Raw genomic sequence first — 12014 nt, forward strand, 5'->3', positions numbered from 1 at the left:
ATGTCTGTAAGCCCACTTTCAGCGAGACACAGCGCAACTACTAAATGAGTCTGCTGTGACCTCTGACCTGTTGAGAATGTACTGCAGTCCTGGGTCTACATCTACATCTACATCTACATTGATACTCCGCAAGCCACCCAAAGGTGTGTGGCGGAGGGCACTTTACGTGCCACTGTCATTACCTCCCTTTCCTGTTCCAGTCGCGTATGGTTCGCGGGAAGAACGACTGTCTGAAAGCCTCCGTGCGCGCTCTAATCTCTCTAATTTTACATTCGTGATCTCCTCGGGAAGTATAAGTAGGGGGAAGCAATATATTCGATACCTCATCCAGAAACGCACCCTCTCGAAACCTGGCGAGCAAGCTACACCACGATGCAGAGCGCCTCTCTTGCAGAGTCTGCCACTTGAGTTTATTAAACATCTCCGTAACGCTATCACGGTTACCAAATAACCCAGTGACGAAACGCGCCGCTCTTCTTTGGATCTTCTCTATCTCCTCCGTCAACCCGACCTGGTACGGATCCCACACTGATGAGCAATACTCAAGTATAGGTCGAACGAGTGTTTTGTAAGCCACCTCCTTTGTTGATGGACTACATTTTCTAAGCACTCTCCCAATGAATCTCAACCTGGTACCCGCCTTACCAACAATTAGTTTTATATGATCATTCCACTTCAAATCGTTCCGCACGCATACTCCCAGATATTTTACAGAAGTAACTGCTACCAGTGTTTGTTCCGCTATCATATAATCATACAATAAAGGATCCTTCTTTCTATGTATTCGCAATACATTACATTTGTCTATGTTAAGGGTCAGTTGCCACTCCCTGCACCAAGTGCCTATCCGCTGCAGATCTTCCTGTATTTCGCTACAATTTTCTAATGCAGCAACTTCTCTGTATACTACAGCATCATCCGCGAAAAGCCGCATGGAACTTCCGACACTATCTACTAAGTCATTTATATATATTGTGAAAAGCAATGGTCCCATAACACTCCCCTGTGGCACGCCAGAGGTTACTTTAACGTCTGTAGACGTCTCTCCATTGATAACAACATGCTGTGTTCTGTTTGCTAAAAACTCTTCAATCCAGCCACACAGCTGGTCTGATATTCCGTAGGCTCTTACTTTGTTTATCAGGCGACAGTGCGGAACTGTATCGAACGCCTTCCGGAAGTCAAGAAAAATAGCATCTACCTGGGAGCCTGTATCTAATATTTTCTGGGTCTCATGAACAAATAAGGCGAGTTGGGTCTCACACGATCGCTGTTTCCGGAATCCATGTTGATTCCTACATAGTAGATTCTGGGTTTCCAGAAATGACATGATACGCGAGCAAAAAACATGTTCTAAAATTCTACAAGAGATCGACGTAAGAGATATAGGTCTATAGTTTTGCGCATCTGCTCGACGACCCTTCTTGAAGACTGGGACTATCTGTGCTCTTTTCCAATCATTTGGAACCCTCCGTTCCTCTAGAGACTTGCGGTACACGGCTGTTAGAAGGGGGGCAAGTTCTTTCGCGTACTCTGTGTAGAATCGAATTGGTATCCCGTCAGGTCCAGTGGACTTTCCTCTATTGAGTGATTCCAGTTGCTTTTCTATTCCTTGGACACTTATTTCGATGTCAGCCATTTTTTCGTTTGTGCGAGGATTTAGAGAAGGAACTGCAGTGCGGTCTTCCTCTGTGAAACAGCTTTGGAAAAAGGTGTTTAGTATTTCAGCTTTACGCGTGTCATCCTCTGTTTCAATGCCATCATCATCCCGTAGTGTCTGGATATGCTGTTTCGAGCCACTTACTGATTTAACGTAAGACCAGAACTTCCTAGGATTTTCTGTCAAGTCGGTACATAGAATTTTACTTTCGAATTCAATGAACGCTTCACGCATAGCCCTCTTTACGCTAACTTTGACATCGTTTAGCTTCTGTTTGTCTGAGAGGTTTTGGCTGCGTTTAAACTTGGAGTGGAGCTCTCTTTGCTTTCGCAGTAGTTTCCTAACATTGTTGTTGTACCACGGTGGGTTTTTCCCGTCCCTCACAGTTTTACTCGGCACGTACCTGTCTAAAACGCATTTTACGATTGCCTTGAACTTTTTCCATAAACACTCAACATTGTCAGTGTCGGAACAGAAATTTTCGTTTTGATCTGTTAGGTAGTCTGAAATCTGCCTTCTATTACTCTTGCTAAACAGATAAACCTTCCTCCCTTTTTTTATATTCCTATTAACTTCCATATTCAGGAAAAAACCATGAAAACCATGAAAATCCGCCAATTTACCCCACGAATGAGGAGACGAGGTGTTCATGCTGACTTGAGAGACTTGATCCGACGGCCGAGGCCGTCACGTTAGTGAAAAATAAAGGCCTGAGATCGGCAGCCGAATGAGTCAAAAATATCCTCGGCACTCGACCGCCATTGTGATACTTCGCCGAAATCCGATGGTGTGTGGTGTGTGGCCAGCTATTCGCACATAACTGTAATCGACAGGCCGCAGCCTAAATTCCGTGTCGAGGAGAATCAAATGATGTAACAACTTGTGCGAAGGAATACATAGGGCAATGTAATGATGTAACAACCTTTTTTTTTCCTTTATTGACTTTCGATTCCCCCAGAAGGGGGCGGGCTGGCAGCAGCTTAGTACGCCGCTCTTCAGCCTACAGAATTTGTTTTAAATAGGTGAAGATAATAAATAATAAAACCAGGTGATAAAATCGGTGACTTAAATGGTAAAATGGCGGAAAATTGTGGAACTTAAAACATAGAACAAAGAGTTGATGATGCTAATAAAATACATATGAAGCAGACAGGTAAAAGAATAGACAGACAATTAAGAAATCATGGTGACAGTCTGGTTTCTGGTCGCAAGAGATATAAAATTTACACCCAGCGACAGCATGGTTTCTGTTCGCAACACTTTGGAAAGACGAACAACACTGAACATTCACTTGAACACTGCACTACAAAATTGGCACAAATATGATATACCACAGCCGAGGGCAGATGGGGGGAGCCTGGACAGAGGACGGGGAAAGGAAAGGGGGGGAAGGAGAGGACGAAGTGGCCGTGCGGTTCTAGGCGCTGCAGTCTGGAACCGCAAGGCCACCACGGTCGCAGGTTCGAGTCCTGCCTCGGGCATGGATGTGTGTGATGTCCTTAGGTTAGTTAGGTTTAACTAGTTCTAAGTTCTAGGGGACTAATGACCTCAGAAGTTGAGTCCCATAGTGCTCAGAGCCATTTTTGAAGGAAAAAATGAAGAGGGGGGAGAGGGGAAAGGAGCCGATGGAGGACGAGGACACATAAGAGTGTGGCGGGTGCTGGGCAGACGCGACAGGGAGTGGGGAAAGGCAGAGGAGTGGTATACAAAAGGACTCGGGGGGGGGGGGGAGAGTGGAGGCAGAGAGAGGTTAGATGGGCAGAAAACAAGATGAAAGGGGTGGGAGAGGGAGCCCATGGAAATGGCAGAGGAAAGGGGGGGGTGAGGTTCAGAATTGATGGGAGGGATAAGTCGAAGGACAGAGGCCCTCATCCAGGAGGGGGAGTTGACGGAAGCCACCTTGGGAAAGGAGATGAAGGGTGTAGAGATGGGGAGAGTAGGGGGACACAACAGTAAAGGCATGGCAGAGGGCGGGGATTGGAGAGGAGAGGAGCAACCCTGGGGTGAGGGGGATCGAGGCGGTGGGAGATGTAGAGTATGCGGACATGTTCGAGGAATAGGAGCAGATGAGGGAAAGGAATCAGGTCATAGAGGATCCACATGGGGGAGGGAGGCGTATACGGAAGGCGAGGCGGAGTGCATGGCGCTCAAGGATCTGGAGGGACTTATAGAATTTGGGGGGGGGGGGGCGGATATCCAGGCGGGACTGGCATAACAGAGGATGGGACGGATTAAGGATGTGTAGGTGTGGAGGATGGCCGAGGGGGCAACCCCCATGTCTGGCCAGAGAGGAGTTTGAGGAGTTGGAGGAGGTTGTGGGCCTTGGATTGGATGGGGCGGAGATGAAGGATCCAGGTGAGATGAAGGTCAATGGTGAGGCCAAGGTAGGTGAGGGTGGGGGATAGGCGGACAGGACGGGCGCAGATGGTAAGGGAGAAATCCAGGAGACGGAACGAGCGAGTGGCACGACCTACGATGATTGCCTGGGTCTTGGAAGGATTGGTTTTCGGGAGCCACTAGTTACAGCGTGCGGCGAAAGGTCAAGATAATTCTGGATAAGGCGTTGGGATGCGGTGTCATCGGCGATGTAACAACTCTTGCGAAGGAATACATAGGGCAATGTTAAACATGTGACGACGAGAATACGGCTTGTGCCTCGACCTCACGTGGTGCTGTGGGCAGTTCAAGGTGTCGGTGCTGGACGTGGAGAGCCCCAAGACGTACGACTTCCGCGTGACGTTCACGGAGCTGCAGTTGGTGGCGGAGCGCGCGCACGAGCTGCTGCTCAACGGCAGCCGCGACGCGCTGCTGACGGACGCGCAGCTCAGCTTCCGCACGGCGCCGCTGCCCACCGACGCGGCGCTGGTGCAGTACCGGCTGACGGCAGCGCCGCGCTACGGCGCGCTGCACCTGCAGGGCTCGCCGCCGCACCAGCACCTGCAGCTCGCCGACACCTTCACCCAGCTGGACCTGCGCGCCGGCCGCCTGCGCTACCGCCTGCACCGCAAGGCCTACTCGCACGTGCGCGACGAGATCAGGTAACGGCTCCCTGCCCATCTGTAATCGCTCTCTGATTCTGTTGTTATCGAGTGTATACATGAAGGTCGCAGCAATTTATTCAAGACGGCAAAATTGCAAAATTTCTCTTTTTGATAAAACTGATCATTTTTATTTATGTCAGGGACTGAGAACTCATGAAGTCAATATCGTCTTTGAATTGATTACTAGTTTCGGCTGAAAATCTAGTAATTTGCAGACATTAAAACATTCTTGATGAGTGTGGATGCCATTACGGCTTCACGTATCGTTAAAATCCTTTTCAAAATGACCACATACGAGGGTGGCTCAAATGAAAACCTTAAATTTGTAATAAAAAAATCGAAATTCCGCGCCGTTATCCTGTAAGTTGGTAAGCGTGCTACAAACAGCGTGCAGAATGGCCTCTAGTTGGCAGCATAGTGAAGATGCACACATACCGTCGCAGTATCATTATAAAGATGGCCGCCCCACTTGCGACTTGCACCAGGGAAGAACAGCGTTCTGTTGTTGGTTTTTTGCGTAGTGAAGGTGTAAAACCTATTGAAATTCATCAACAAATGAAGGTTCAGTACGGTGATGCATGTTTGTCACAGCAGCAAGTCTACGAATGGAGTAGGAAGTTCACAAATGGTGTGACTTCAGTGGAAGATGCTCCTCGTCCAGGTCAGGCACAACGAGTTGTGGCTCCACAGAACATTGCAGCAGTTGAAGCCACAGTGAACGAAAACCGCCGAGTGAGACTGAATGACACTGCAACATTTTTACAGATTAGTCTTGGGTCAGCACACCACATTGTGCATGATGTGCTCCAGTTTCATACAGTGTCTGCAAGATGGGTGCCACGGCAGCTGACTCCTGAAATGTGAGAACGACGTGTTGATGCTTGTGAAGAACTACTTCAGCGCTTTGAACGAGAAGGTGATGGCTTCCGTGCAAGAGTCGTTGCTGGTGACGAGACCTGGGTTCACTTCGACCAACCGGAAACGAAGAGAGCGTCTTTCCTCATCACCAAAACCAAAGAAGTTTCGAACCGATCCATCAGCAGGAAAGGTTATGCTGACTCTCTTTTGGGACGAAAAAGGCGTCATTTTGGAGCATTACATGCCTACAGGGACCACTGACGCCATTGCGTCATACACAGATCTCCTAAAAAATCATCTGCGGCCTGCAGTCAAATCAAAGAGACATGGATTGCTGTCAGCAGGTGTCCTTTTGCAACATGACAAAGCAAGGCCCCACACTGCCCGTACAACAGTTGCAACAATCACAGACCTTCATTTTGAGTGTCTTCCTCGTCCACCTTACTCGCCATACCTTGCCTCAAGTTATTTCCGTGTGTTTGGACCACTCAAAGACGCAATGGGAGGAAAGAAGTTCCGTTCTGATGAAGAGGTACGCCACGCGGTGCATGAGTGCTTGCGCGGACTACCAAATCAATTTTGTTCTAAAGGACTTTATGCACTTTGTAAGCACTGGAGGACTTGCATTGAGCGTGGGGTAGATAATGTTGAAAAGTGATACATCTTTGTACCACTTCTGCACAATAAATAATATTTAATAAAATATTTAAGGTTTTCATTTGACTTACCCTCGTACATGCAAGACATGATGAAAAACAGCTTTTCATCATTCATGGTCACAGTGATTGACCGATGGTCACTAAACAAAGGAGTTATGCCCTTATAAATTCAATATTTGCATCATTTCATTCTTAAGGTCTACGTTACAAAGTGATGTAATACTGGTTGTGTCAATTAGTAAGTTTTAATGGCACAACGGCTTTGTTTTATGACTACAGTTCAGTTACACTGGGCGCGAACGCTGAAAAGCTGTGTTTTGTTATGTCAGGTATAGATTTTGTCAGTTTATGAAAATTTTTAATGATCTGTGTAGCCGTAATTGTACCAACATTCGCAGGTTCGTATCCTGCCTCGGGCATGGAAGTGTGTGATGTCCTTAGGTTAGTTAGGTTCAAGTAGTTCTGAGTTCTAGGGGACTGACGACCTCAGAAGTTAAGTCCCGTAGTGCTCAGAGCTATTTGAACTATTTGTACCAACACTACTCAAGAATATTTAATGATGTGAGGGTGGCTACATTAACAGCTGAAACACGTAATCAATCCAAAAAAAAGATTTCATGTTCGATCTTAACTTCATGGGTTCTCAGTCTGTGATATAAATGTAAAAATATTGCAACAGGTCTCGTATCTGCTGAGTTGTACTGTCAATAAACTCGATAAAAATGGTTCGTCAAGCCTGAGAATGTTTTGTGCCCCACGAAATAGATTTGAAATGATGTTTATAAATCTCATGATATTTTAAGCATTTCATAGAATTACGTTAAAATTTTTGAAGCTACATTCACTTTTTTACGACTTTTTTTATAAGGCATCTTTCTTGTCTTTCAGTTCGGCACAAATCTCGCAAATAATTTTATACTAATTTCTCGATGACTTAACGGACCTGAAATTTTATACATAGATCAGAACTGGATGAAATTGCCATATTAATTTGCTTTCTCGTCGATCTGTTTAGTTGGGAGGGGTGGGGGGGGGGGTGAAATAGTTTGATAACACGACATCTTGGCTGCCCTGTAGGACTGGCGTGTTATGTTGGTAGTATCGAAATGCGTTACAGTTCAATGCGAAAAGAGTAGAGACACTGGAAGGGGGGTGGGGATATGGATATCACTTTCTTGTCTGTCTGTTCGGTACAAATTTTGAAATTTATTCTAAACTAATCTCCTGATGAGCTAGAAGTCTGAAAGTTTCAGCATAGCACAGAACAGGATGATATGGCAATATTAGTACGCTTTCTTGTCCAATGTGTGGTGGAAGATAGTTTGTGTACCACAACCATTTCTCCCCGTACCTGTTCCAATTATGAATGGTTCGTTCTTTTCGTGAGATATACGTAGGAGTAAGCAACATGCTGGTTGAATCAGGTGAAGACAAACTGAAATAAACCGGAAATATACGACAGGTCTCTCTTATAATCTCGTCAAAATGTTCGATACCGATTCAACGATTTCACACAAATAAGACTAAGAAATGGAAAACAATAATTTAAATAAAAATGCATTTTCATGTATGTCATGTTTCTAAATCACAATGAAAGATGTAAATAATTTCTCCTACCCCCATATAGTTTCCTAACCCCATACAGAAAGTTCTGAAAATAAAAGACGTGGGGCACATGCAACATACAATTTATGCCTGGATGGAAACACTTTCCTTCTGTTACACCACTACTGTTATCACTTACACGCATCCCACGCTTTTCGATTTGAATCTTACAAGAATTTTCATAGTTACTAAAAATTCACAATCACAGATATTCAGGGCTATCTGTACGAGGTTGATTGTGTATGGGTATTAGGATTGTGTATGGGTATTATTCTATACTTTTTAGTCAGATTTACTTACGTTCTGTATTAGACATGTACTTTCATTTAAATAATTATTATGATATTAATTTGAATATGGAAGTAGGAAACATTCGAACGTAATCGTCAAACTAATTAGTGAAACGAACACCCGTCTTTTCGTGAAGCCACCATGGTAGCTCACTGTGTTTAGTCTTAGGATTTCCCACTGTAATAAAAAAGCTAATGAACTACCAAACTACCAGCTTGAACAGCTGTCATGTGACTTCCAAGCAGGAGAAATTCCAAGAACAATAACGAAGAAAATGAAGCAGAATAAAAAGACAACTTTTCTGGATACTAATCAAAACGTCATCGATCTTGCATCGAATCTTACCACTACTTAAATTTTTTAATAAAAGTCATAAGCAATGACGGCCGAAGAATTACAGCATAAGAAGTCACCCTCATTCTGCCAACGACCTTGTCAAAGAGGACGGAGGAGCGATAAGAATTCAGGGCCCTTTCTTACCCTTGGAGGTGGGAAATTGCCCCTAAAATGAGGAACATCAGTAACGAATCACAGCATGAAGATGCAGAAGGCAAAGGAAACCACTGCAGTAAAGACACATACTACACTCCTGGAAATGGAAAAAAGAACACATTGACACCGGGGTGTCAGACCCACCATACTTGCTCCGGACACTGCGAGAGGGCTGTACAAGCAATGATCACACGCACGGCACAGCGGACACACCAGGAACCGCGGTGTTGGCCGTCAAATGGCGCTAGCTGCGCAGCATTTGTGCACCGCCGCCGTCAGTGTCAGCCAGTTTGCCGTGGCATACGGAGCTCCATCGCAGTCTTTAACACTGGTAGCATGCCGCGACAGCGTGGACGTGAACCGTATGTGCAGTTGACGGACTTTGAGCGAGGGCGTATAGTGGGCATGCGGGAGGCCGGGTGGACGTACCGCCGAATTGCTCAACACGTGGGGCGTGAGGTCTCCACAGTACATCGATGTTGTCGCCAGTGGTCGGCGGAAGGTGCACGTGCCCGTCGACCTGGGACCGGACCGCAGCGACGCACGGATGCACGCCAAGACCGTAGGATCCTACGCAGTGCCGTAGGGGACCGCACCGCCACTTCCCAGCAAATTAGGGACACTGTTGCTCCTGGGGTATCGGCGAGGACCATTCGCAACCGTCTCCATGAAGCTGGGCTACGGTCCCGCACACCGTTAGGCCGTCTTCCGCTCACGCCCCAACATCGTGCAGCCCGCCTCCAGTGGTGTCGCGACAGGCGTGAATGGAGGGACGAATGGAGACGTGTCGTCTTCAGCGATGAGAGTCGCTTCTGCCTTGGTGCCAATTATGGTCGTATGCGTGTTTGGCGCCGTGCAGGTGAGCGCCACAATCAGGACTGCATACGACCGAGGCACACAGGGCCAACACCCGGCATCATGGTGTGGGGAGCGATCTCCTACACTGGCCGTACACCACTGGTAATCGTCGAGGGGACACTGAATAGTGCTTGGTACATCCAAACCGTCATCGAATCCATCGTTCTACCATTCCTAGACCGGCAAGGGAACTTGCTGTTCCAACAGGACAATGCACGTCCGCATGTATCCCGTGCCACCCAACGTGCTCAAGAAGGTGTAAGTCAACTACCCTGGCCAGCAAGATCTCCGGATCTGTCCCCTATTGAGCATGTTTGGGACTGGATGAAGCGTCGTCTCACGCGGTCTGCACGTCCAGCACGAATGCTGGTCCAACTGAGGCGCCAGGTGGAAATGGCATGGCAAGCCGTTCCACAGGACTACATCCAGCATCTCTACGATCGTCTCCATGGGAGAATAGCAGCCTGCATTGCTGCGAAAGGTGGATATACACTGTACTAGTGCCGACGTTGTGCATGCTCTGTTGCCTGTGTCTATGTGCCTGTGGTTCTGTCAGTGTGATCATGTGATGTATCTGACCCCAGGAATGTGTCAATAAAGTTTCCCCTTCCAGGGACAATGAATTCACGGTGTTCTTATTTCAATTTCCAGGAGTGTATGTATTCACAAGACATGTGGTCTGTAATTGAAAAGGTGCCAAGATTATTTCTCCGTAGGCAAAATAATCTCGACTAACCCTCATTCGGGTGTCCGTGAGAGGACTGCCAAGTTGGAGGTCACCAAGTGAAAGATATTGAACACCCAACGAAAAGATAGCGTTCCACGATTCGGGGCGTGAAATGACCGAAGTTTCAATTGGTAGGGAAGCTAGAAAATCTGAAAAGGGAAATGCTAAGGCTGAGTTTAGACATAGTACGATCAGTGAAGTGACATAGAAGAAGGGTAAAGATTTCTGGTCAGGCGAGTATAGGGTAATATCAACAGCAGCAGAGGATGGTATTACAGGAGTACGACACGTTATGAATAGGAAGGTAGGGTCGAGAGTGAGTTAATGTGAACAGTTCAGTGATGGGGTAGTTCTCATCATAATCCACAGCAGGCCAATACCGACAACAATAATTTGGGTACACATGACGATGTCACAAGCAGAAGATGAAGAGATACAGAAAGTACATAAGGATACCGAATGGGTAATTCAGCACCATGGGAGATGAAAATCTATTAGTCATGGGGGACTGGAATGCGGTTGTAGGGGAACGAGTAGAAGAAAGGGTTACGGGAGAATATTATCTTGGTAGTAGGAACCTGGTAGTCAAGGAAGGCAGGACTCGTTTACGATTGTGGACGGGGCCGAAATCAGTTACTGTTGGTTACCTTTTGCTATTACACACATTTATTCTAAAACGGTAATGCCAGACTCAGCAATAAATAAAGACATCACACGTTATTAATGAAGGAATAAACAACTGTGTAAATAATAGTGCTTTCAGTACGTTACAATTTACCAAATGAGCATAAAATACAGACACAGCAAATAACGTTTTAAAAACAAGCCTATGTGATCCCATTTAGAATTTTAAGGTAAGTAACTACAGTCACGGCTGAAGGCCTCTAACGCCAAGAACGGCAATTATAAAGAAAATTAACAAATATACTGTAAAACAGCAATGCAGTAGCAAGGTTCATTTAAAAAGACAGGCAACTGATCACCAAACGGGTGAGACGAAATGATGGTAAACTTGGTAACACAACCATTTAAACCTGTTGTGACGCCAAGAATGGCAATTGTATAAAAAATTTTAAAAAAACATACAGTAAAACAGCAAATAGAACAGCATCTGATCACCAAACAGGTGAGACAAAATGATGGTACACTTGATAGCACAATCATTTAAATCTGCTGTAACACCAAGAATGGCAATTATGTAAGAAATTTAGAAACATACAATCAAACAGCAAATACAGTAATAAAACACAAGGGCCAGTTACAGACGGTGCACCAGCGATCGACCTCTGAGTAGGGGAAAAAAAAAAAAAAAAAAAAAAAAAAACCACTTCACAAGATGGTAACTCAGACTAGTGGCAGTCGGACGAGTGACTAATGATAATCTTGCTGAGGCTATCTGACATCCACTAAACCAAATGCTAAGATGTAAAAATACGCCAAAGCCGGAACCGGCAGTCTGGACTCCGCCCGCGGAATACTGTGCTTAGAGTGCACAGGCGGCCGCTGTGTCCGAGCGGTTCTAGGCGCTTCAGTCCGGAACGCGCTGCTACTGCGGTCGCAGGTTCGAATCCTGCCTCGGGCATGGATGTGTGTGCTGGCCTTAGGTTAGTTAGGTTTAAGTAGTTCTAAGTCTAGGAAACTAATGACCTTAGAAGTGAAGTCCCATAGTGCTTAGAGCCATTTGAACCATTTGATTTAGAGCCCCCGGAACGAGAAAGAAATCATTACCACTAGAGTAGAAGAATCGCCAACCAATCTACAATCAAGAAAGCTGTCAAAACTACACGCCTCACCGGGCAGCAGTGGCAAGGCGAGGAAACGTT

At 46.0% G+C, this 12014-nt stretch overlaps 1 protein-coding gene across 1 annotated transcript in view; it reads left to right on the plus strand.

Annotated features, from left to right (window-relative positions):
* Positions 1-12014, plus strand: part of LOC124796073 (chondroitin sulfate proteoglycan 4) — a 543527-nt gene that overhangs the window by 347522 nt on the left and 183991 nt on the right. The window contains exon 10 of the mRNA XM_047260159.1: positions 4343-4698. Within this exon, the coding sequence (XP_047116115.1) occupies positions 4343-4698 (356 nt within the window). The remainder of the gene's footprint in view (positions 1-4342; positions 4699-12014) is intronic.

Source organism: Schistocerca piceifrons, chromosome 4 (genome assembly GCF_021461385.2).
Source record: "Schistocerca piceifrons isolate TAMUIC-IGC-003096 chromosome 4, iqSchPice1.1, whole genome shotgun sequence".
Lineage (NCBI taxonomy): Eukaryota > Metazoa > Arthropoda > Insecta > Orthoptera > Acrididae > Schistocerca > Schistocerca piceifrons.